Raw genomic sequence first — 27,768 nt, forward strand, 5'->3', positions numbered from 1 at the left:
TGTTTTGCCAACTTTTCAAAACAGACATGTCTCTCCATTTGTTGCTTTAGTTTTAAAATACTTCTTTGTGATTTCCACTCAAAGTACACCCAAAATTAGTATGATTCTAGTGGATGGTCTACTTACTTGTCCCCATTATAGAATAACCAGGAATGTTCCACGATATAGCTTAACCCTAACTGAGACAGGAAAGTGAAGCTACCACGCCAAATTACAGGTCAGAAGGATGACTCTGGTCAATGTGCATGTTTTTCCAGCAGGGCAGTAGACAGGAGGGGGTTTAGGGGCCTAGAATTGGACCCTCTTCCTATTTATTTATATTAGAGTGGGGGCCATGTGATGCTTCTTGCCCTCGGCCTCCAAATTTCTATCGATGGGCCTGTTTTCAAGGTAATATTGTTGGTAAATTGGGAAGAGTTGCATGGTGCACCTTTAACATTCTCAGATAATCAGCCTCAACAACTAGGCAGTATCAGTAAAACTTGGGCCAAACTGTTGTAAGGATTTGCCAAGAAAGTTTTCTAAACCCTGAGTACTCAGAACAAATCCATGGTGATGTTGACGAATAAGTCATCAGTAAAGTCCAGACAAAGTCCTCAAATCCAGAACCACTTTGGCCGTGGTTCACAGCAGGTGGTGGGAATATGTGAGATTATATTGTATTATATATTTTAGGTGCACAGACTGTATAAAGAAGTGGACTAAGGGAGCGTGACGTCAGCCATAGCTTTCAGCTCCAGTCAAATGAAGCTCACGAGGCTAGCACTTACAAGAGCCGAGGAATAGGAATTTAATTATGGACAAAATAGCAAAATAAAAACACCAGGATCATGTAGAGCGGGTTAATACGAACATTTTAAGACCAAAATGACGAGGCTCACAGCAGCAGTTACAGCGAGGGGGTGACAATTTTTCAACGTCTAGTCAATTGGAAACGAGAGTCGATGGAGCTGAAAGCACCCCCAAGCTCATAACCTATTTGTAACACGGTGGCTTGTGGGTTAGCTGTGTCCATATATACTTATATTTACAGTCTATGTCATCATTTTCAACATTTCTGCACAATCTTGTAGCAATTTTGCCTCACAGGATCTTGTCCTATCTCTACTACTTATCCCATGCTGATAAACTTACTTGTTGAAAGTACTTGAGAGCTGCCTTAAGGACTCAAATCGTTGACCTTTCCTTCAGCGTCTTGTTTGTCTGACCTTGGCTCCTCTGCCCAAAGATCGCTCCTTCCTCTAATTAGCCTCCATACCTCCCACCGCTCCGGAGCTGTAACGTGCTTCCTGAGAAAAAGACTCACACGCTCGCCTCTATATTATTTAGTCCATGTTTTAATATTAACAGATTAGAACGAACTGGATTTGCACACACTCAAGGTCGCGTGATGCGTTCTAGGTAATGATGTTAGAGCAGGAATTGAGTTCAGAGCCAAATATATGAATAATATGTACAGGAGGGCACTTGTGGAGAGATGGAGTAGGACCACAAAGGAATGCAGTTCAACCTTCAGTGGGTTATGTGCTCTTAACATACTGGGGATAAATTAGCAAGAAATATGTGCATTGTATAGGGTTTATGGTATGCCTTAGCAATTTATTTATTATATACTGATTTATCATGATTCTTTTGATTTGATTTTTAATCACTGCCATTTAACACCAAAAGCAGTTCAATTTCTTTCTCCAAAAGTCCGATTCTGGCTTTTACTGACAGAGGACTGGGTGTGGACGTCTCGATGAAACAGAAGTATGTCCTTGACGCTGAGCAATAACTCAATCTCAATAAAAATTTGCGTAATTGCATAGCCCTAATTTATGAAGTAATCTGATTTATGACAATTACATGACGCAGATATCTTTTAGGGACATGTACGACAGAGTATGTAGTGTCACATTGAAGAAATAAGTTATGCGGCGCTACAAGAATAAAGTCGTAACATCTCAACATTAAAGTCGGAATTTATTGAGCGCAAAGTCGAAGCCAGAAAAAGTCGTAACTTTGGGGGAATAACGTCAAAGCCAAAAAAGACATAATTTGACCAAATATAAAGTCGACATCTAACGATTTAGGGGTCAATGTTGAATCAAAGCGGACGCAGACTATAAAAGACTGGCGCTTGAATAAGTTGAAATCTTACATCAATGCCCATAAAGGATGTCAAACTCTCATATGTATGCAAGTTATTAGACAGATCGCCTGCACTGTTCTGCTGCCACCTCTCCGCTCTTACGCATCAATCACAAACTGTTGAATGAAGTAGTATTTTCTCTCTGTGGAGTGACCAGACTTTGACTTGGACAAAGCGTGCAGAAATTGGTGCTACCTGGGGCTCATTGGGCAGGACACAGGCTGTGCTCCGAGCCTTTACAATCTTCCACGTAACTTCACTTTTGTACTACTGGGAACATGGGCACTTTGCTACAATCACCATTCAAAGATATGCTCATAGTGGATAACTTTAGCCCCTCGTTATGGCCTTGAGGAACCATATTCACTCGACAGTCCCAGTTTTACACACGGTTTATAATGTAGCATAATCCCTATTGCCGCTGCGCTGTCCTGTTTCTGTCTCTAAATGTGTAAAATTTTGTCCAATACATGGATCTGAAACTGTTTTAGACCCTCATCCTAAAATTTGTTATGCAGAATTGACTACAAAGGACCAATGAGGGTCTGGAGCACTGCATCCACTCTGGATCAGTTTCTGGTAGACTTTGTAAACATGGCCTGATTGTGCACGGCTTCTCCAGTCTCATAAACGAGTATAAAGATGTTTAGAGAACACCAAGAGAACAGATTAATGGTGGAAACTGAGACTCCTTCACATGTCTTTGGCTGTGGATTGGAGCACGACTGGTGTCCTGCTCAAGAGCGCTCAGCTGTGCACAGAGGCATCCGGGGAAATGATTCAACAGTTTTTAATGTTTAAAAATTGGCAATATAAAGTTCTACATCAATCGTAGATTTTATTTAAGATTTAAACTCAAATAAGTGTCATTCTGTTGGACTCTGGTTGTGGTTCTGTTTTTGGCGTCTCTCTTAGCTCTTCTGTGTTTGGACAGTGATATCAGCTAAATCTTAAAATTATGCCTCCCTCTTTATTTTGACTTTGACTTTATTCATAATATTTAGACTTTTTTCTTGTAAACTCATGACTTTATTATATTACAGCTTTATTCTTGTAAAATTACAATACTTTTAGGCTTTAACTTAATACTCATAAAATTTCAACTTTAATATCGAAATATTCTGACTTTATTCTTGTAATGCCAGCATGTTTTCTTTTTTTTTAATATGACAAAGACATTCGTCATAGACAGCCATCGAAGACACCCCCGTTCAGCTTTTACTAATGCATTTTTTACAAAAGCATTTTTTGTGAGAGTAGCCTTGAATTTTTAAATGACTAAAGCCTCATAAACGTCATCCCTTTTTGCAACTTCCAACACAGCACTTTGTTTCCAAGTAATTATTTTAACCAATTATTTTCTGCTTTTACAAAACAGCAACGCATTGTTTTATACAGTCCCACATGCAAATGGGACAAGATGGATCTATCCTGTAATGGTGTTTGTGTGACTAATAGGCGACTTCAGAGCTTCCTACTGATCTGGGGCACAAGGTGACCCTGTGTCTCCTCTGTTAGACCCATACAAATACAGTCCGGTGTAAACTACCGGATCAGCATTTCACTGCCCCACTTTATCCCACTCTTATTCAAGGCTTTGGGTCCCCAAGTGTTGCCGCTGTGATGCCATTGGCCATGTAAGTGTATGGACGTGTGTGTTGATATTAATGGACTGCGAAGGTTAACAGCAGGGGTTTATGGGAGGAGACAGGGGAACACAGGAGGCCAATACACTTCATAATTTACACTGTTTATACGAGGCTACGCGTGCCGGAGGAAGCCAAGGTTACGCAGCTGAACAAATTCTATGGAAATGTAGCAGGAATGGAAGACACCTGTCGGCTTGAATTGAAAGGCCGGGCATCAAAGGGGAGATGTATAGTGTGGTATTGTATTGTGGCTGCACTGATGTTGAGGATCACAGTGGAAAAGGCTGGGAGGGATTGGATCATATTTTGGGAGCTCACATTTGGACAAGAGCTCTTCAGCGCTGTGGTCTGCTGAGGAGGAAGCGTCAAGAAGGACGCTGTGCGGTTGGATAAGCTGGTGAGGAAGGCAGGATCTGTAGTGGATACAGAGCTTGACTCACTCACATCTGTGTCTGAGAAGAGGGCCCTAAACAAGCTCCTGTCCATCATGGATAACCCCCAGCACCCTCTGCACAGCACCATCACCAGACAGGAGAGCACTTTTAGGGTTACAATACAATGTGTATCTTTCTTCTTACAAACCAGGAATTGTGACCATCTATGTATTTAAAACTGAAATTAATAGGGCTTATATTTTTCTCACTTACATAGATTGGATTTACTACTGTTTTCTCTACTATACCCTATGATCAAGTCCAGTCTTAAAACTGTTTGTCTGTTTATTTGTGCATCTGACTAAAAGGACTCTATTGTAAGTTAGTTCTATTGTATTGTATTCATCAGTCGGTTTCACTTCATAGAAACCATCTGACCTTGCAGCATTAGGACTTGTTCGCTCGACGGTAGGTGGGTACTTTTTTATTTAACCAATTGCTGCTATTTGGTCGTGACGTATGTAATGCGCTAAATCCTATAGGAAAAAGGGCAATAACGTCTTTCCCCCTTGATCAAATTCACCAAACATTCTCTTTGTTCTGGCTTTAAATCCTCGACCTCAGGAATCGTTGCTAACACAGAATGTTTGGCTTCGTCTACATCCATTTCGACCGCTTTGTTTACTGTTGTGCTGTACCACAAAAGGGACCCAGACAGACACTTGAGTTTGACGTCGTGGCTTCACAGCTCTTCGCTGATTGACCTGTGCATGGTTTACAATTTCCGGGGTTCTTGCAAACCGTCTAGTGTATTCTGATTCCTGACCTAGTTGCTGGAGAGATGTGAAATTGAGCGGAGGCACTAGGTGGCGCCAGCCTGGCTAATATTTTACAATTTGCACCTGACTTTTTCCCTTGAGTCTTCTCGAACTAGATCTTGGACTCCCACCCTTGACTCCTCAAATACTCCAAAATGATTAGTCTCAAACACCAGTCCCTTCCGTATCCGACCCCACTGCAGCCTGTGGACACTTGATCATGTGATGAGACTGGCTGTGCTCTCCTCTGCCAGCTCTGACCTCCCTCTTTTTACTTTGCCAAACACTAGAGCTGTGTTCATCTCCACAGGCAATTAGGAGATCTTATACAGCACACTTGATGAAAGACTTGCAAATTGGGTTCTATCTTCTAGTAGTGCACGCCATCAAAGGCTTGGTACAGTACATTCCCAAAGTGCCAAAAAGCTAATATTGTTAAAAGTGGTGCTTTGGCTTCTCACTGTTGTTGTTTGGTAGAAGAGTATATTTAAGTGGACAAATGTAGTGCGGGCTATAATCAGAAAGTGCACACGGCCTTATCCAGCCTCTAATAACCAGCGCTTTTTGATGGGTGCTTCAAATCCCCTGATGAGCAAAGCAAATTCTAACACAGACAATGACAAACAACTTGCTGTTCCTCTTAGTTAAATATTAGTAAATACAGCCTTTAAGCCACTTTGCTTTTACAATTTTAAGTATATTTTATGAATGGAAGGAACTATATGAGTACATTCTATAACTTTTTTCATATTGTTTTCCTTTTCCTGTAGCCCATGACTTATTAATAATGGTAAATGGTAAATGGTCACATTTTTCTATAGCGCTTTTCTACCTTCAAGGCACTTAAAGCGCTTTACAACAAGGAACCACTCACCCATTCACACACACATTCACACACCAGTGTACGCAGACACTGCGGGCAAGGTGGGTTAAGTGTCTTGCCCAAGGACACAACGACAGCATTCATCTGTGGGAGCTGGAATCACACCAGCCAACCTGTGGGTCAGTGGATCTGACCACTCAACCTGTGATGTTTTTTATGTCAAGAGCTGGAAACAAACCGCCAACCTTCAGATCAGTGGGTGAATGCTCTACCAACTGAGCTACTGCCGCCCATATAATAATATAATAATAATATTATTCTGGTTGGCTTTTTAATGTTTTGCTGTGGCATATAGCAATAAAATAAAATAAACTACATGAAAAATATTGTACTTATGTTTCATAGTCATCAGGTTTAAAGATGTACTGTGCAACTTTTTTGATGGAGGGTCTGCTGCCTTAACCAGGGTGGAGACACCTAGTGCCTCCACTCATTTGATTTAATTTCATTATTATATTATCATATTTATTCATTATTATATTATCATATGAAACATTATCATATTTAATTTCCAGCAACGAGGTCAGGAATCAACACAACAATAAACAAAGCAGTCGAGATGGATGTAGATTAGCCATACATTCTGTGCTGACAACGATTCCCAACATTGAGGATTTAAAGCAGGAACAAAGAGAAAGTTTAAAGAGAAATTTTATCAAGCGGAAAGAGGTGATTGCCCTTCTTCCTATGGGATTTGGTGCGCTACGTACATCACAACCAAATAGCAGGGATTGGCTATATAAAAAAGTACCCGCCTACTGTCGAGCGAACGAATCCTAATGCTGCGAGGTCAGACAGTTTTCACGAAGTGAAACCGGCTTATGAATCAGGCTACTGCTGCCTGCTTGTCTCCGTGGAAATGTCATTGCTTTGTCTAGAACAGGGGTCGGCAACCTGCGGCTCCAGAGCCGCATGTGGCTCTTTAGCACCCCCCTAGAAGCTCCCTGGAGCTTTTTCAGAAATGAGTGAAAATGGAAAAGGAATGATTTTTTTGGTTGTTGTTTTAATATGGTTTCTTTAGGGGTAAAACCCTCGTTCATCTCTGGTCATGGATCTGATCCATCAGCTGTGTGTGCAAATGCAAATACATGAAAAATGTTTCAGCAGAACAAATAGTTGAGCTGAAGCAGGGGTGGTGTCCGGTGCCTCCACCTGAGAAGCGCTTTCCCCCAAAAAAAACCAAAAACAAAAAAAAAACACATGCGCAGACGGACGCTCAGAACAACATATAACGAACCAAATGGGATTCACGCTTCTGTCCGGATGCTTTGCACCACCTCGGAACCAGCCGCGGTCGAGCGCGGAGGACCGGAGCAGACCGCTCTGACCTGTGGTCCACAGCGCATTCTCGCTTTTCCCACACGGAACCAGCGCACAGATGACTGCACTGAAGCACTCGGACCCAGTCCTTTGCGCGCTGGTCTTGCTCGCCCCCTTCTGGAACCAGGACATGGAGGACGAAGCCTCCAGAAAAATCTGACCAACACTGGACCCACAGCCCCGTCTTGAGGAGCTGCGCGCTGACTGCTCCCATGTGTTTAGCGCTGCTGCCCGAGTTCAGAGCTTCTGCTCCGGGTTTATTTTATGAGATCAGAAGAAATGCGACTGCTGCTCTGAATGCTTCCATCATCATTGTCAAAGCAACAGATAAACGTCGGTCGCTCTTTCAGCGTGTCAGCTCCTAAACCTCTGTTTATCTCAGTTTACACGCAAACGTGAAACCGGAGTTTTCCAAAATCTTCACTCTAGCCAGAGTTTTTAGAAAGATTCGTTTTCAGAGGCGAATTAACATGTAAACGATGTGTACAAACTTGGGGAAATGTCTCTGTTTTAAAAAAATACCAGTGTACGTTTAAACGAGGCCTAAATGACAGAGGAATAAACACTAACCACCTGATTTCAGTGGCTACAGACGGCGCACCGAGTATGAGAGGTTCGCAAAAGGGGTTTGTGTAATCGTGAATTCTTATTTTGTGTTTGTAGCCTACTTAGTCATTTTAATAGTAGGCTTATATAGCTAATATACTGACAGCCTATGTTGCCTTCATATTAGGCTTATATAAGGCTTTTAATTTTGTGCGGCTCCAGGCAGGTATGGTTTTTGTTTTTTTGGGCCAATATGGCTCTTTGAGCATTTTAGGTTGCCAACCCCTGGTCTAGAATGTTTCACACTCTTTGTGGGGACAAACTGGTTACAGCACTACAGAACTACAGCTCAGATCTGTGGAGTCACCCCTTCACAGAAGGAATTATTGTATTATTGAGCAACAGAAACACTACAAATTCTTGGTATGTTTTACGCATACAACAGCATTCCAGGCAAAGCAGTAACATCTCTATGGAGATAAGAAGGTAGTGGACCTTCCACCAGAAAAGTGACGCAGGGTATCTTTAACTGCTTTGGTCTATTACTTGAATATAGCTGTGTGGTATGTCTTCCACAGTCTTATGGGTTTCAATTTTGTATTATATGCAACAATTTGAGCACTTGTTCCCATTCAAAAGATATAATAATTTGCTTTAAATCACTAATCACTGTTCATCATCAGACCCACTGATGCAAATTGTCCTGACCTTGTGCCCTTATTGGAGTACAAAAGGCTCCCTTGGTCTCCACTTTGGCTCTTTACGTTGCTGTGGAGTGAAAGCAGTCCTCGTGCGAGTCCCTGTGCTCTGCTCCTGAATGAGAGACAGCAGGTGTGGATAACTCTGCCTCACTCACTGGAGCACTGTGAGCTGCCTTCAGGCCAAACACCACCTTTTATTTCTGTGGCTTTAGTGAGGGCCCAGTCAGTGCTGCATTTGTATCATGTGGAGAAAATAAAATACAAGTCCAGTGTTTTGTTCACCTTTGAGAGAGAGCTCTGTTGTGTTGTCATTGTGAAATAATGCAATTGGAATGTACCACACAAAATAAGTGAAGGTTAGGGGCATGACTCGCTTATCCCTCGATATGATATTTTTCTGATATGCATCTCATTGTTCAATATTTTTTGTTATATTTTGTGGAGGCTTACAAAGTTGTGAATATGCTGCTTTACTTTGCCTTGGAAAACAGCAAAGGATCACTTATTTTACAACACTGTAACATATTATTTGGTGATTATGCTGCTTTGTCCTCTTCTAACATGTTCCATCTGATCACATTTGTGTGATGGGAGTAACTGTGTTGTACATTTGGAGACTTTCTCACCTCAGACTCGGCAGACATGTTAAACTCAGGCTCGGGGGCCAAATTTGGCCCGCGACATAATATCACGAGCCAAATATAATTATATCAAATATGTATTAGAGCTGGCCTACCAGCTACAGATAGACTATAGAAACATTCTCCTGGACTCCTGGACTAAACCCTGGACTACACCTGAAGAGTTTAGTCCAGTTTAGTCCAGCCTGGAAAAACTGGGACAAAATCTGGATTAAACCTTGATCATTTAAATGAATTACATTTTTATCTGGATGCACAGACTGCCATTTTACTATATTGTACCTTAATTTTAAAGTAAATGACAAACCAGTACTAAACAACCCTGATTATTTCAAACCTCAAATTCAGTTTGCAAAAATTGCAAAATAAAACCTCAATGTGTAAACTGAGCTAAGATTTTAAGATTTGGACTGGAAATGTTTTGCTTTTCAATTTAGTTCCATTAGCTGGATTAGTTTTCCTTTGGTGCCGACTGAGGGATTTCGCAGACATTATTATTATTTTTTTTTAAGTCTTTTTATTTTAACAGTCCACGAACAAGTTATCATCTTCCACCTTTACCCTGACCTTACCAGTGAACATACAAGTGCATACTCCAGACTTCTTCCCCCACATGTTGACACCTAGAACGTGCTGTCCCTTGAATAAATCCATATAATCTAAATATTTCTGTGTACAGTTGTTGTTTGGGTACACTGAAGCCAAATTGTTAAAAAGTTTCTTCTCATAAATGTAACTTTTTCCCTTTTTTTCTTTGTTTTTCACAGGTTGTCAGGCAGTAATATCCCATCACCTATTGTGAGCAACAAGAACTGGCTCCGACTGCATTTTGTCACCGACGGCAACCACCGTTACCGTGGATTCAGCGCGCACTATCAAGGTACGTGTGGAGACGGACTGTTTTCCCGTTACATTTGCATCCATTGAACGTGACATGAAATAAACCTGCCTATGCCACGCTAATGATGGGATTTCTAAGGTTCTCTTTTTGAATTTTATTTTATCTATTTAATTTTATTTTTACAATTTAAGCTCATTGTTTTCTTAATTTGTTGTTTTACTGACAGCTCCCTCCACATCCTGCCGCTAACTCACTTTAATTATGCTTGTTGACTCCAATTCCACTGCCTCTCCTCTTGCTCTCTGTCTCCCTCCACATCTCTAGTGCTTCTTGCTTTCTGTTGGATAACTTGTCATGGGCGTACAGTTGGATCTCTTTGACATCAAATCCTAGTTGGTGGAAAATTGTTTGGAAATTCATTTGGCAACACCCGTGTCTCCCGACCGCGATAATGAGAGGAGAATGTGTGGAACAAGCGCTCGGGAGTCTATCGTACATTTCTTTCTGCGGCGCTACCATGGCTGTCCTCAGATCTCCTTTTGTTTTTTAACATTAAAAGCTGGCAAGCACTGACCCTGTTTCAGAGCACTGCATCACAACAGCCTTGTGTAAAAAACAGTCCAAAAGCATAAGACCGGGGGCGATGCATTTGTTATTAATATCTGGGCTGTGTAGAATAGCTGGGATCTTGTTGCAAATCAAAAGGTGACTTTAGTTGTAAATTATGACTTCAGGGTATAACATACATTTTTGTGACTGTATATGTTGTATTGTTTTTCTGAAATAACATCTGGTGCATTAGTTAATGACTTCTTCACAGCATCCTTTCATAAACTCATATGCCAGGGTTGATTAGGCGTCACATTTTATATTCTAGTACATAACACATGCTGTATAATAGTTATGGATAATATTACCTGAAAAGAAAGTTTTCTTCAGCCATTTTACTGCATAAATATTATTATCATACTACTTTTATCTGAGCTAAATATTTTGTTACTGTGGGCAATGAAAGCTTTTTGTAGATAGTATCATGTTTTCTAAATCGCCATGGCAACAGTCCTTGTTATTCCTCACTCTGAAAAACAATAAGTTTAAATCACAAATTAGACGCTATGTCAAAACAATTATTCAGTTTAAGTCGCTTTGTTATGTTATATTTTGTAGCTATTTAATCATTGCCACACGTAGTAAGTAGAACAAAAACACCAGTTAAATATCCGCCTGGTTTGTTTTTTTGGGTAAAAGAGAAGCACTTCCATGGGAACGGTCCCTTGTCTTGCATCAGCTCCGGCCCTGATTGACACTGAAATTGCACTGTGCCGCTGGATTATTACTGACTCACTCCCTCCTGTGCCTGGGTCTCTCTCACTCTCAGGTTCACAGTCGGCCGTCCCCATGTTCATGCAAGAAGAAGTAAGGTGTGCATCCATCCAAAACTCCCACTTCTCTGGCTCGCCACTCACAGGCTGCAGGGAAATAAGTACCACTGCTATTAGGAGCTCCTGTGACTCGATATGAGAGTGAATATCAGACAAAACATGACGTGACCCCTATGTTAGTTTGGCAATCGTGCAAGGTTATAGCCAGATGAAGAATATGTGTGGACAAAGTAAGGCAAATATCTATCTTGAATACTGTATCCTAATATTTAAAATGGGCTTGTGTCGTCTAAATATAACTAAGAACTGGATAAACTCAAAAATCCGAACATAGGAGCAACATTTGAAAGGGAGAGCATTTTAAAGAAATGCTGCATCCCATCTCCTCCTTCAGATATACAGGGACAGAGCAGGTGAAGCTCCCAAGAAGAAGAGGGGATATTAATAGGCTGCTCCTACAAAGAGAAAGTTTTTATATTTATTCATTAAAAACACTGGCCCCTAGTGGCTTGAATCAGAAATACAAAATTAAACACCTCTTATAATGATGTCATTTACTTGCCCAATTGTAACATATTAGGGATGTAACAATAACCGAAATATTGTGATATCGTATCGTCAAATGTCTCATAATAATATCGCGGACTGTCACAATATATCAAACTACAAGTCTCTTTATTTAAATTCATTGTTATGGTGCAGCTATAGCTAAAAAAAAAAAAAAAAACAGAGGGAAGTACATAGACCATGATCCTTTGGTGTTGTCAATGGAGACTTAACACTTAATTCTTCATATTACAACATTGCCATTATTAACAGTATCAATGTTTTTTTTTTTAAGAAGAAAGTAGCATATTCACAGTTTTGTTAACCTCCACAAATATCGCAATAAATATCGTACTGTGAGATGCACATTGTGAAAATATCGTATCGTGAGATTTGGATATTGTTACATCCCTATAACATATGATTGATGGACTTGGGTAATGGCTTATGTAATATGATGTACAGTGTATTTTGTGTTATATATTGTGTTGTGTGGACATCTCCTGTGGTTCGCTTTTAGACTGGCCAACCAATCAGTGGGCAGAAGGTACATATGGCAGTGGTACACGGAGAGAACCATGACCTGAGGAAGATCCACTGATCGAAACGTTGTCATTCATTAAATGCAGTTGGGGAGTAATGCTGCAGGCTTTGTCTTGCTTTCAATTGAATCGTAGAAAGAAAATGAATACCCCTACACAAGGTTACATCCAGGGTCAAGCTGCGTGACTTGTGCAAAACAACATGTTGGGATATACAGCTCTCCATCATTATCATCATACAGCTTTGCAGAAAATGTTCCACAATATGCCACAGTAAGAAAGAATGCATGTTTTCACCCACAATGAAATAAGTGCAAGATAGAGAAATGGTATAGATTAACGCAGTAATATGGAATGTTGCGCAAATAACATCTCAGTGGTAATAAGATAACAATATTAAGAGCACACAGCAGCTGTCTCCCTGAAATTAAATCAACACTTTTTTGTACAGTTGCCTAAAGCCATGACCACTTTGTCCAATGTGAGTCAGCCCCGCTCTTATCGTCTGAGATCCACTTGGGCCCCTGTGTTTTGCCTCTTAAGCACACAATACTAAACACAATATATTTCCCGCACTTGATGCTTGAACACTCAGATCTTTTCAACAGCCATTATGCTCATTTTGCCATATTTGCTGAACATTGCCAGCTGCCGGCGTCATCACAGTGAAACCTCTCAGAACACTTTTAAAGTAATATCCATCATACTCTAGACAGACGAGTGATTGTATCTTCACATAGGATCCACGCATAGCAATTTAGCAGCACAGACAGCACTGGCTCAAGTGGAAATGAACGCCATTACCTCCAACAGCTGTGCAGATTGATAAGGACCAAATCAATGCAAGAAATAACGGTGAATCCCAGGCATTACAGGAGGCATTAAGTACGATTCTCTAGCAGTATATCTGCGATGGAACTAATGAATGGGTCCACTTAGTGTGTTTTACTAGCTTAGGGCATTTACAGCAAGATTCAGCTGTTTCTTACTTAAAGTGTATTTAATGCTTATACTGCAGATGGGTCACAGTTCTTTACAGTTACTATAAAGGACCTATGTTATGATATTTTCTGATCTCTGTTGTAATATTGTTTCCTCATTAAAAACATTGGAAGTGCTCCATTGTGTTTTTAAACTTCACTGGATTCATTTGGTGATTTCAGCAGTGGAGTTGCCTATCTCTGCTGAACAAAAGGTAAAAGATAGCTATTAACTTGAAAATCACCACTACTTGACATCAAAAAGTAGAACAGAGAATTTTGAGCTTTGGAGATATAGAAATAAACTAGAAAAGCACTCCCCCCCATTTTTTATATAAATTGCGATAAAATCAGTCTTCTGGATCAGATCCGGATCAGCCTTTGGAATATGAAAGAGGATCCCATTGTCCATCCCTGAGTCAAATTTCATGGGGTTTGGTCAATAATTAACCGAGATATTGAGAAACAAAATTTTTGGCCCCATTTACCACAATGTTAATTAAAATTTCAAAGTGATCCAGAATCCAGGATTTCTTCCGGATCACCCCCAAAATGAAATCAGTTCTTCCTTTTCACATTTCCAAGAAATCCTGAAACTTTCATCAAAATCGGTCCATAACCTTTTGAGTTATGTTGCTAACAGACAAACAAACAAACAGACAAACGCCGGCAAAAACATAACCTCCTTGGCGGAGGTAATAAAGGGTTACTCAAACATGTGTAAATGAAACACAACACAACTCCAGATATTTTTTTGAGGAGATAACAGCATTACAAAATGGCTTAAAGGTCAAAAGAGTCAATTTTGTGCAATATAGGAGCTTTAAAAAACAGACACTACTGTAAGGAACAAGCACAAAGCCAGGAAAGAAAAAGTCAGTGAAGGCCACTTTATTATTATTACAGTGAGCTGCACAAAATAACTAGCCTGATTCATCTGACTAACATTAGGATTCGTTCGCTCGACAGTAGGCAGGGTACATCTTTAATTTTACCAATCGCTGCTATTTGGTCGTGACATATGTAATGCGCCAAATCCTGTAGGAACAAGGGCAGTAATGTCTTTTCCCTCGATAAAATTCACCAAAAATGATCTTTGCTCTGGCTTTAAATCCTCAATCTTGGGATTCGCTGCGAACACAGACTGTATGACGTCGTCTACATCCATCTCGACCATTTTATTTACTGTTGCGCTGTACCACAAAAGGGACTTGAGTTTGACGTCATGACTTCAGTTCTTGCAAACTGTCCAGGTTATTCTAATTCTTGACCTAGTCACTGGAGAGAAATGAAATTGAGCGGAGGCACTATGTGGCTCCAGCCTGGCTACAGAATAACCTCCGCACTTCCGCTATCCAAGTATGAGCTCTCACTTTCTTGCCTGGGATCCAGAAAACACACTTCTCCAAAATTTTACAAAGATATGAGTTTGGACCCGATTGTATCTCCCTGAGTTCAGATGGGGATGATTGACAGATGGATTAGCCAGGAACACATGATTCTTCTGTATCAAAAGAAATATCCGCTTACAAGGAAGAAGAAAGGGGGGAAAAAAAGATCACAGGTTATTGAAAAACATTTCTGCAGAGTCACTGAGTGAAGCACTAAACTGTTAATGTGAGATGAAAGAAGTTTGGTTTTATTCTAAATGATAAGTGACCATTGTTCTGCTTTGTTTCATATGTCACTGAAATAAAGAAGTCTGATTGCACAGTACTGTCTGAATCTGACTCAAAGCTCAAGGACTAGAATGGCCAATGCACCCCCACCAAACACATGCAATCTCGACTACCGTATTTTTCAGATTATAAACTGCACTTAAAATCCTTTAATTTTCTCAAAAAAATAACACTGCACTTTATAACCCGGCCTGCCTTATGTATTAATTCTGGTTGTGCTTATTGACCTCGAATCGATTTTATGTGGTACACGATGCTCAAAAATCTGCCAAAATGTCTCAGTATGACTTTGGTAAACTCCAAAGCTGCACCACTTGATGGATTGTCGGAGCATTATGGCTGTTGTAGTCAGGAGCCTCACGGAGTAAAGAGCGAAGTTTAGTTCTGCACTGACTCAACACACACTGCCGCCGTCGCCTTGTTGCCTTTGTCACACAAAGAACACATATATTCCACTGAGTCGTGTCCTTTAGTCCAACAGAAGCTGAACCGCATCAGTGCACAAGGAGCGAGCTGTTTTTTCAGCGCTTATAGTTTATGCAAATTAGCCATGTGTTTTTAAGTTTCATTTCTGTATAATGTAAATAAATGTGCAAAACTGCATTAAACACATTATTACTCAATGTATATTTGAGTCCTTCTTGTAGAAAATAAAAAAAAAATTAAATCATTAACCCACATTCACATTCATAATACACATTCACCAAGACAGAGAGGCAACGCCGGGCGAGTTACTCCACGATCTGCCAATGGATGGTAGGTGTGTGGGCTAAGAGATCAGTCCCAAGTGTCATCCGTTTGTTTCACCTAATGCACTTTATGGTGCACCTTATGTATGAAAATAGACGAGAGAATTCATCATTATTGATATTGCGCCTTATAGTCCGGTGCTCCGTATAGTCTGAAAAATATGGTAAAAAGGTTCAAATGGTGACCCCAGACTGTTCAAAAACAGACTATAATAAGAAACAAAGTAATAATATATAAATAAAATAATTCCATATTAGGCTTCATAAATCACAACAGGGTGCTAATTACATCTAATTAAGTACAATCTTTTCAAAACAACAAAGCAAAAATGGTAGGGGGCGAGGAGTATGTGCCATTGTAAATAATATTGGCCTATAAAATTTTGCAATGTCATCTGAAACCTAAAAATAAAAAATACACTGATATAATTCTAGACTGACCTGGAAACTCACCGCTAGAACTTTAAATGACCCCGCTGCATAACGCTAATGTGAAATCTCACTAGGTCAGTCAAAACATCATACATATTATATCATTTTAATGCTCTATCACTGTAGCCGGGTCAAACGTTTTGCATGAACTCACCACCACATGTGTCCCTTGGTTCTATTAGTCTATAGGGGTAATTAATATTGGGATTGCAACTAATTCCTCATTAACAGTGCACCACTTTCTAATGATGGGGGTGCGATGATGCGATTACCATGGGCCTGAGATGACCAGCCCAACCCTCCCAGCTGCCTGTGTGGACCCGGGTGGCCATGAATATGTATGGACTCAATATAGGTTTGGGAAGCCACTCATTTGCATAATACATGAGGACCACAAACTGGATCTTGGCAGGGACTAATACGATGAAGTCTTCTGGCATATTTCAATTACACCAAATGAATTGTTATGGTTATGTTATAGGTTAAATTAATATATTTTTCTCTGTGATGCCAATTTGTACAATATTGCAAGTTTTAATGTTTTTGCTGAGCTATATACCAGAAGAAATTATTCAATAAAATTAACATTGTCCCAACTTATTTTTCAGTTTGGGAGTAAATGATTTATTATTATAATTTTTTTTAATTATTAGTACCATATCTTTTGCACTATAAGTCACACCGGCCAAAAAAATGCATAATGAAGAAGAAAAAAACATATTAGTCGCACCATTCTATAAGTCACACTTTTTGGGGGAAATTTATTTTATAAAATCAGAGACCAGGAACTGACATTTCATCTTGAAAGTCAAGTAATAACAATAGAACAGAGAACAACAGGCTGTTAACGTCACATATGAACAGTTCTTCAGATAACTATTGCATAAACAACAGAACATAACAAGTTTACCGAACTCTCAGTCTCACTCCAAATCACTAAATCCATTGAATTCTTCATCCTTGATGTCACTTCTGAGCAACTCCACGACTTCCAGAGGTAAATGGAGCACCTTTTCCTCTTCTGCATAGCTGTCGTCAGACTCAACATCAGTTCTAGTTTTGAGGTTCCAGAATTTTTCCGGCCTTCCTGAATTCCGACAGGATGGTTTCGGTTGTCACTGAAGTCCAGGCTTTGTCGATCCATTCAGTGACTTCCAGGAAAGTTGCATGGCGCACCGGCCTGGTGTCACAAGTTTCTTCCTCACTCCAAACTTTCTTTCTGCTGCTTGAATACCGTTTTCGGCTGCATATTTTGCTACATGCAGCTTGTAATTCTCACCGGAGTATAAGTCGCAGGACCACCCAAACCATGAAAAAAGTGTGACTTATAGTCCGAAAAATGCAGTAACTACCAAACAGCTCTGTATAAATAAAAGAGCAAAAATTATGAGACTTTCTGGGCGACTTCATGGCTGAACTGATATTTGAAATCGGTCTCAGCATTTTTTTCAGTATCTACACCGATATCTGATACCAGCATCGGATCGTCACTTATTTTCACATCCCAATTTTTTTTGCAAACATTTTTTGTATTCATCAGATTTCCCCCGACTTGCTAATAAATAAATTGTGCAGCCCCATTCACAATTTTGGCTTTGCAATTTTTCATTTTTTTCATTTAATATTTTTGCCGTCTTTGCAGCAGCGCTTTTTGGAACTACAATTTGCCAAAAGGTGTAACTCACCAATGTTTAACCCTTTGACACGTGGAAGTACATTTCACAAGATTATTTCCCCAATTTGTGCATGATCTGGCAATTTTATCTTGCAAAAAATCTTCCCACTATTATTTTTAGTAAATCATGATCACACTGGACTACTCCCCTGTTGTTTGTGTTTTACTTGTGTCCTTTTCTTCCCCCGCTCATGGCATTTTGAGAAAGTCATGATTGATTGACTGGCACTGCTGCAGGTTCCCCGGAGATTTGATTTTAATTTGTTTAATTGATTTTAATTAGTATAAAAGGTTAATCACCATGCTAATGAGAGTGTCACTTTGACAGGTTTAGATGATTAGTCGAGTCCCTAACAAGTTTGCGATGCCCAGTTGGTCAGCTGTCACTCACTCTCTTTTGGTCTGAGCAGTTTCTGATGCAAAGAAGCAGAATGGTGGCTAATATCAGAAATCTGTTTTTAGTTGTGAAAAAAGAATGGACCAATGCTCGTGGCTGTAAACGGACATGAATAATTGTCTCTGAACAGTCAGTTTGCTGATGAATAGGGTTCTACAGTTGCATTACATTACACTGCAGCAAGATGGATGCATTTTCTCAATTTGCCTTATTATTAAATGCATGTCAGAAATGTTCACAGCCTGTGAGGGGAGATCAATGCTCGGAATATAACCTTTCCGCTGTATTTACTGACATTACACTATGACTGATGGAGACGCCATTGATTAGCTCGGAGAAATGCTGGCCAAGACCACAATGGTTTCACCCCCTTTTTTTTTTTTTTTGAAAGGTATGAGGGAAATTATCTTGGCGACCAGTTCATCTTAGCAACGGCAATAAGTGCTGGTATTAGCTGTCGTAACAGGAATAGCATAGTTTTAGTTTATTTTGTTTGATTTGGTTTTATTTGGTTGATCAAAGGGCCCATATTGCAGTATTTCTGATCTACTGTATGTTATATTGCTGTGATTCCCAAACTTTTTTTTATGGGGACCCACATTTTAAAAGTCACAATTCTTCACAACCCAAGTCAATAGACATTATTTGTAAATCACAAAATAAAGGTGGATTTGACCATTATTGAACATTAATGAGGATATTTCATTGTTGACTGAGTGATCGTGTCTCTCTGAAAAATTAGTATTACCATAATTTTTGGGCTATAAAGTGACACGGATTATAAGGGGCATTAAGTAAAACAAACGGACGACAGTTGAGACTTGAGACTTTTTTATTTCCTATGAGGAGGACTCAAATATGCATTGAGTAATAATGTGTTTAAAGCAGCTTTGACACATGTGTTTACAATTTACAGAAACAAAACTTAAAACCACATGGCTAATTTGCATAAAGTATACACGATAATTTTTTTTTTTTAAAGCAGCCTGCTCCTTGTGTGCTGATGCGGTCAGCTTCTGTTTGACTAAAGGACACGACTAAGGTGCACCGGATTACAAGGTGCACTGTAAATTTTTCTGAAAATTAAGGGATTTTAAGTCAGAAAAATATGGTACTCAAGTTTTTTTGTGTTTCCCACAGAAAACTGCTTAGGCAAGGCAGTACTGTCAAAAAAGTGAGGAGTGGGGGGTGCGCAGTGATGTATGTATATGTATGCAGATTGTGACAAGGGACCCAAAAAATCTCTTGCGACCCACCTGATGGTCGCAACCCAGTCTTTGGGAAACTATGTTATATTGTGTGATGCCACTGTTGATGCCATGTAGTAATACAGGAAGCACTCCACTGTGTTTTTAAACTTCATACACCTTCACTAGAATCATTTGTTTCCGCCCTAGAATTGCCATACTCTACTGATCTAAATGAACTTGAAACTACCACTACATGACATCACAAGGTGGAAGAGAGCGTTTGAGTTATGGAGATGTAGACAGAATAATAATAAAGAGTTACTCAAACATGTTTTAATGACTCAAAACACTCCAGGTAATTTTTTAATGAGGTAACAACATTATAACATGGCAAAAAGCTCACAGGCAGCAGTTAGCACAGCTGTAGTAGCACTTTCATTTTCTTTTCTTTTTTTTTTTTTAATTAAGCATATCCTCTGCTAATTTGCTCATATTTAGCATTGTTACACTGTTAACTAACCACGCATCACAAACGTCACTTTCAAACCCACATTTTGATGATATTCACTCTTTTTTAGACTTCAAACCATATCCACCAGAGCTTTTCTCAGTTCTAATGGCACAGCCCCGAGGCAGTGTTGGTTTAGTGCGAATACTGTATGAAATCAATTTCAAATGTAGCTCCTGGAGACTAAGTGAACAAATGTGCTTTGGCAGGGTTAGTTTAGTTTATTAGAGCTCAAGATGACACCTCGGAGAGAGAGACACAGGGCGCTAGGTGCTCAAGCCAAAATAAAACACAGAGGTCATTTCAAGACTGATCTACTCCTCTTGTCAATTATGCACATCTCCATCTTTGTAGTTCTTTTGACCTGGACTCATGGCTTGAACACAAAGGAGCTCATTTAAAATTGGGAAGTCTTTCAAACTAACAATTTGCTTCATCAGTGACCTCTTGTGGTTGGAGTTTTCTTTCCCAAATTCACTTTTTCATAGCAACTGCAATTACTTGTATTCAGAATCATAGTAATAGAGCTTTTTCACAAAGGCAGGAAGTGCCCCGATGTAGGGTAAACGTCACTTACGTTACTGCTTTTCTATGGCAAAATATCTGTGGAAATGTCTTGCATATTTTCTACCAGCTTCATAAATTTGCCTAGACTGATTCATCAGCTGGTTTCACTTCGTAGAAACCGTCTGACCTCGCTATTTGGTCGTGACATATGTAATGTGCCACTAACAGGGCTAACTGGTATATTAAGTGTTTCTCAATCCCGTAGGAAGAAGGGCAATAACGTCTTTCCCCTTGATAAAATTCACCAAAAATTCTCTTTGTTCCGGCTTTAAATCCTCGATCTCAGGAATTGTTGCCAACACAGAATGTATGGCTCTGCACTGACTGGCTGGTGCCCGAACTCACACTTCCGGGGTATTTGCAAACCGTCTAGTGTATTCTGATTCCTGTCCTAGTTGCTGGAGAGAAATTAAATTGAGTGGAGGCACTAGGTGGCGCCAGCCTGGCTAAATTCTGCCTACCCAACACCAAATCTTCATCCAACAAGGTCAACAAAGGACATATTCTGTCCATGAAGAATTTATCCACAACTATCAAGGTAAGAAAGACAAAAATGTAAAGGCAAACAACGACTAGCATTAGTGAACTACTGAGCAAAACTAACATGGTAATGAATAAAACAGAAGTAACTTGTTAACTCAGACTGATGCTACATTTACAATAAAAAATCGATTTCATGATGTAGATATTAGAATCAAAAGAGAGATTTGTGCAGTTTAAATGCTACACATGACCCAAAGCTTGCCTGTTTCCAGCTGTATCTGCAGTTTACGGCAACACCGAAGTCACCATGGTTTACCTAGGCAAACCTCTGGACGGCTAGAAGAGGACATGTGCCACTGTTGTTTAATGTGCTATAGATTTGAATAATGGTTAATTTATAGCCACAGTTCCTGGACATTATCAACCTGGTGATGGCATTTGCTATTCATTTTTTAACCATTTTGGAGACATCGGACTAGCAAACTTTTACAAGAACTTTCACAGAGAATCTATAACTAAAGGGAAAAACATGAATTGTGTTAATCAGTGGACACTCAACAATGCAGCTGCCGTATTATGAACTAAACTGGATTTTAATAGATCTTAATTAACATCTGTACATGTAACATGTACATCTGTAGCATTTAAACTACAAAAATCTCTCTGTCTATGTTAATATCTATATCATGAAATTTACTTTAAATTGTAATTGTAGAATGAGTCTGAGTTAACAAGTTACTTATTAACAAATGACTTTTTACTTATGTTTTATTCATGACCACAATGTTTTGCTCAGAAGTAGATCACTAATGCTAGCCGTTGTTTGCCTTTACGTTTTTGTCTTTCTTACCTTGATAGTTGTGGATAAATTCTTCATGGACAGAATATGTCCTTGTCGACTTGTTGGATGAAGATCTGGTGATGGGGCAGATTTATGAAGCTGGTGGAAAATACGTGAGACATTACCACAGACATTTTGCCATAGGAAAGCATTAACGTAAGTGACGTTTACCCTACATTCACTTCCAGCCGTTGTGAAAAAGCTCTATTACTATGATTCTGAAAAGAAGTAATGGCTGCTATGAAAAGGTGAATTTGGGAAAGGAAACTCCAACCACAAGAGGTCACTAATGAAGCAAATTGTTAGTTTGAAAGACTTCTGGCGGTTGTGAAAAAGCTGTTTTATTGTTCTGTCCATACTTGGGTTGGTTTTTCTTTAAATAAACTTGGATTGAATTGGGTAAAAATGCTCTGTAGCCATTTTTCCCGTGTATCTGAGTAAACATTTGTCTTGCCCCAATACAGATATATTGTATACGCAGTGTTTTATTGTCAGTGCACAGTAATCAGTGCACATCAGCTTTACTTTCACAGCAAAATTCTGCTTTGTACTAGTTGAAATTTTAAAATGAACTAGTTTCTACTGTTTTTTTGTTTGTTTGTTTGTTTTTTTACATTTTTAAGATTCTAAATTCTAAAAACAAGTAGAGCATCTTTAATTCCCCTGGTTTATTTATTTCATCCAGATACAGGCCTTATATATGTTGGCTAATTGCTTCCATCTTAGTTAAGTTGACACTATTTCAATTAAAACACACTTTGTAGGCGACAAATGCGCTGTAAGTGGACAGTCATTAAAATTCCAGCGCATGTATAGGCTACTGCATCCTCACTCATTTCATTATGAAGAAATCATGTTTTATTTAATGTATCTTTTCAGCATTACTTAGTCTGCCTCCAGCTCCTCTGCTCAGCTAGACATCATTCTCTGAGTTAATTGTCCATTTGAATTCTTAATTGATGTTTAGGTCAAAGCCATTTACAGGAATAATTCACACTGGCCACATTTCTCTAAACAGCTCCGAGCACAGGGACATTTATATACACTTTCACAGCTTTCATTTGGTTCTAGTTTTAAAGCAATTAGGCTAGTTTCTGTAACAAACACGCTGACATTTAGTACATCACGGTCACTTTTAAATCATTTTTTATTTAACTTGGTTTTAATTACAGTAGTGCTAACGCTGATATAAGTTTACTGTGTTAAACATGGCAGCCCCTTCGCACGTCTACTTCCATTTACAGCTCGACATTACATGTTTAATTGAAGCTTAGTTGCTGTTCAGCTGTGACAGGCATGAGCTAAAGACCATTTTATTATTCACACTCTTTTATGTAAGCATTTAGCTCAAAGCTTTTAACATACAGCCACTGTCCTTTGGGTGACTGCACTGTCCTCTTCATTAGAACCATCTGGGAGTTAGTGAAAGGACACAGCACTTAAAAATGGACATGGGCACATATAGTTATTCCATATGAGGTGCGTCTAGTAAAATATGAAATAAGATGGATCTATATGCATTCCCTGTTCTTGCTTGTTCTTGGGTTTGTTGCCAAATGTCACAGCTATAAAAAGGAAACTGTAAACTGAATTTGCAAAACCTATAGAGACTTTAAAGGTGCATTGGTGCTTTCTGGTGAAGGGTCCGTCAAAGCTTTTCTTCAAGGAGATGTTATTGCTTTGTCTAGAATGTTCCAAAGTATTAGCCTGATTCATCAGTCGGTTTCACTTCACCGTCTGACCTCGCAGCATTAGAATTTGTTTGCTTGACGGTTGCCGGATACTTTTTTCATTTAACCAATCGCTGCTATTTGGTCGTGAAGTATGTAATGCGCCGCTAATGGGGGTAACTGGTATATTAAGCTTTTCCAAATCCCGTAGGAAGAAGGGCGATAATGTCTTTCTCCTTCTTAAAATTTACCAACCATTCTCTTTATTCCAGCTTTAAATCCTCGATCTCGGGAATCACTGACAACACAGAATGTATGGCTCTTCGCTGATTGGTTGGTGCCCGAACTCGCACTTCCGGGGTTTTTGCGAACCGTCTAGTGTATTCTGATTCCTGACCTAGTCACTGGAGAGAAATGAAATTAAGTGGAGGCACAAGGTGGCGCCAGCCTGGCTACCAAAGTATGGCATTAAACCTTTCTATCTTCACAGACTCAGATCTACACAGAGGCTGCTGACAATCAGAATCCCTGTTTCTCTAGGTATTTTTTAGCATGTAATTGAATAAATGTAAGGTAGAGCTGTTTATTGTCACACTGAGGAACATTCCAAGCAGCGCGGTGACATATCCACAGAAACATGCAGGTTGACGGAAAGTTACAGAGTGCACCTTTAAGATGCTAAATAATAAACTTTGTATTCATTGAAAAGTATTTTGTGACACAGCTTATCAGGCTATACTGTTTTTGTTTATCTCTGTCACGAACCAAACAGAAAGGCAAAGACAAGGTATAAAAAGTTTAAATTTAATACAAAGAATATGTATTTTAACAAAGGCTGAAATTAGGTAAGTCATGGTCTCTGCCAAGGGTCCTCCATCTGGCCTCTCAAACAAACAAAAAGAACAAGGTTAAGTAAATAATTCAGACTCATATTAACTAAAATGTGTGCACTCAAATTAGAATATAAGACTAAATAAAGGAATTCAATTAAACTATCTGTGTTGTAATTAAGTTAATGTAGACAATGTTTGACATCTGACCAGTAATATAAAGTTTTTGACATTAGATCTTGAGCTCTATTCATACAACGATTCAAAATGACTTCTAAAATGAAAATACTCATTTGTTTTTATTCTCTGATGAGTGTTTTTGTGCCTTTACTATAGAGTACATTTATTAATGAACAGTTTGCTCCAGAGGGCAACCACAGCATGTTCCCAAACTCCATCACAAGTTTACAGCGGTGTTGTATTGTAGGTGTGAATGATATCCGGCGTTCCCTTGAGCAAAGCACCAAACCCCAGCTGCTTTTGGCTTTGTCTGAAAAATGAGAGATTTACTCAGCTCTCAGCTCGAGTACACAGGCTGTACTGCAATGAAAGGTGTAAAAATAGTGCTAATAATAAAATGTTGAATTGCATACGAATAAACAAACTGTAAAGCCATAGTGTGAACATAGAAGGGTGTGCAAAAAGTATCAAAACTATTGATATATATTGTGATACTAAATCTGGTCATACAGTATCTTTATTGTGGACTGCTGTATCAAGATATTGCCAAGTGTATTTTTTATTTTGATTTTTTTTGGTTCTTTTAGCTTTTTTTTTGTTACCACTGTACATTTTGTTGTTTATTTAGTGGAAGGAAAACAGAAAAACATCAATACTAGTAGATCACATAACAGAGATGGGACCAAGTCATCCTTTTGCAAGTCTCAAGCAAGTCTCATGTCATTGACCTCAAGTCTGAGTCAAGGCTCAAGTCAAATACAGGTCTAAGTCGAGTCTCGAGTGACTGACCCATAAGTCCAAGTCAAGTCCAAGTCGTCTGTTTTGAGCTTCAAGTCATTTCAAGTCTGTAAACCAAAGTACCAAATATAGCTTAGATTTTTGCAATTTATATGAATTTTAAACTAAATTGTACTTATAAAGTCATAGTATATTTATATATGAGTATTTAAGAGTTATAGAAATGCAATTTTTCCCTTTTTAAATGTCCTGACAAGATCTTAGAGTGAATCATTACGGTCAAAATAAAACTAATTCAGATTTAAAAGTGCTTCTCAAGTCTTCTCAAGTCACAGGCCTCAAGTCCGAGTCAAGTCCCAAGTCACTGACCTTCAAGTCCAGGTCGAGTCCCAAATCTTAGTCCATTTTATCAAGTCAAGTCTCAGTCCTAAAAATAGTGACTCAAGTCTGACTTGAATCCAAGTCACAACTTGCAAGTCCCCTCCTCTGTCACATAGTATCACGTGCAATATATCGATTATTGCATTCATCACCATATCGTAATAATATCTATCGTACTGCGATCCACGTGCACCGTATCAAATTGTGAGTGATTCGTGATCGTGACTCTGTGATTCCCAGCCCTACTTTTGGTTCAGTAGCAAAATCAAACAACTGCATGACAGTGATGCTTAATTATGTGGTGTAGGATTGTCTGAACAAGTAAGCTTTGAGTCATGATTTGAAGAGAGGAAAGAGGTTGGGGGTCGAGTGGCAGTAAGTTCCAAAGCTTGGAGTGTCGGCTCCCCACAGTGACGAGACGAGGAGATGGGACAGAGTGCTGGACCGAGCAGAAGGGAGTTTCTAACTGGACCAACATATCTTTAAACTAAATGTGATTTCTTTTGGCAATTTGAGATACAGGTCCACAAAAGCCCAGTCAGTCACCGTGAATTTTGGCTTGGGTCCAAAGAGCAGGTCCGTCACAGCTGTACAATCAATGAGCCTTTGCCAGAGACTCCATTTACTGTACGTATTTAAGACTGAACACTGAGAAATAATGTCCCACTCTTATTAATGAATGTTACAGCTGCAGTGTGTGGGAGGAGGAAGGGACCCAGGCTCTGCTGCAAAGTCAAACTGTCACCATTTACCTGCAAACGGCATGGACCACCTCTCCTTCTATCAGCGTCATCTTCTTAAAATGAGACAGAAGGCACACACTGATTTACAGATGGTACTAACAGTGTATTTTAAACAGGGTCTTCTAAGATACCTCCTTGAAAATCAAATTATTTTTAAGGCCCTGTATTACGCAATTTTTGGCTCTATGTTATAATTGTCACAAAGAAACAGGTGAGGACCCAAAATGCAGGACTGCAAAAACCAAAAACCAGAAGAAACCAATTCCAAAAATCAAAAAATAGAAACTACAACAGACATGATACTGACAAAGACAATAGATCAACAAAGGGCAGAGGCGAAAACATATATGCACACATTTACAGGTGTAACACATCAGGGCGGGGCAAACAATCAACAGACAAGAAGTAAAACTCAAAAGCTAGAATCTGACAGGACAAGTGTCAGAATAAAACACCAAAGGCACACTACACTACAGGAAAAAGATACACCAAAATAAGCAAAAACAACGACTACAAAACACGGACCATGGCAATAATGTTGTTTCCTCATCAAAAACATACCAGGACTTGTGTTTTGTTTCATTCACACATGTTTAACACACAAACACTGCATATTTAGAGTTCAGAAGACTGTTCTATTTTGTGATGTCATTTAGTAATATGGGATGTGCTCCACTTTTGTGTAATATGGGACATTTAATAATAAAAATTGGATTACTGTGGCATTATGTTAATATATTAGTAATACACTTATCTAAAATGTGCAAGGATTATTTGGCTATTTGATATACCAATCTACCTTCAATACAATGGGAGTCTTGTGCCTCTTAGATTTATTTGTCAATGAATCTGACCTAAATCTGCGCTATGTAACCGTTCTGATGGAGGGCCATTGCTTTGACTGAATGTTCCACAAAGGCGTGTAACAATAACCAAAAATATTGTGATATCATATTTTCAAAAGTCTCTCAATAATATCATGGGTCATCACAGAATATTGAATCACAAGTTTCTTTGCTTAAATTTATTGTTATGGTGCAGCAATAGCTAAAAACAAAACAAAAAACAGGGAACTACATTGATCATGATCTGCTCATGATCATGATCCTTGCTCCGTTTTGGTGAATATTCACAATTTTGTTAGCCTCCACAAAATATTGTAATAAATACCATGATAGCCTGATTCATCAGCCGGTTTCACTTCATGGAAACCATGTGACCTCGCAGCATTAGGACTCATTCACGGTAGGCAGGTACTTTTTTTAATTTAACCAATCGCTGCTATTTGGTCGTGACGTATGTAATGCGCCGCTAACGGGGCTAACTGGTACGTTAAGCTTTCACCCAA

At 39.2% G+C, this 27,768-nt stretch overlaps 1 protein-coding gene across 1 annotated transcript in view; it reads left to right on the forward strand.

The window, feature by feature from the left end:
• csmd3b (CUB and Sushi multiple domains 3b) overlaps positions 1–27,768 on the forward strand; it is a 554,961-nt gene that overhangs the window by 315,438 nt on the left and 211,755 nt on the right. Inside the window, exon 6 of the mRNA XM_055157096.1 lies at positions 9,834–9,946. Within this exon, the coding sequence (XP_055013071.1) occupies positions 9,834–9,946 (113 nt within the window). The remainder of the gene's footprint in view (positions 1–9,833; positions 9,947–27,768) is intronic.

Source organism: Boleophthalmus pectinirostris, unplaced genomic scaffold (assembly GCF_026225935.1).
Source record: "Boleophthalmus pectinirostris isolate CB_2022bp ecotype Guang Dong unplaced genomic scaffold, ASM2622593v1 HiC_scaffold_21, whole genome shotgun sequence".
NCBI classification, from domain to species: domain Eukaryota; kingdom Metazoa; phylum Chordata; class Actinopteri; order Gobiiformes; family Gobiidae; genus Boleophthalmus; species Boleophthalmus pectinirostris.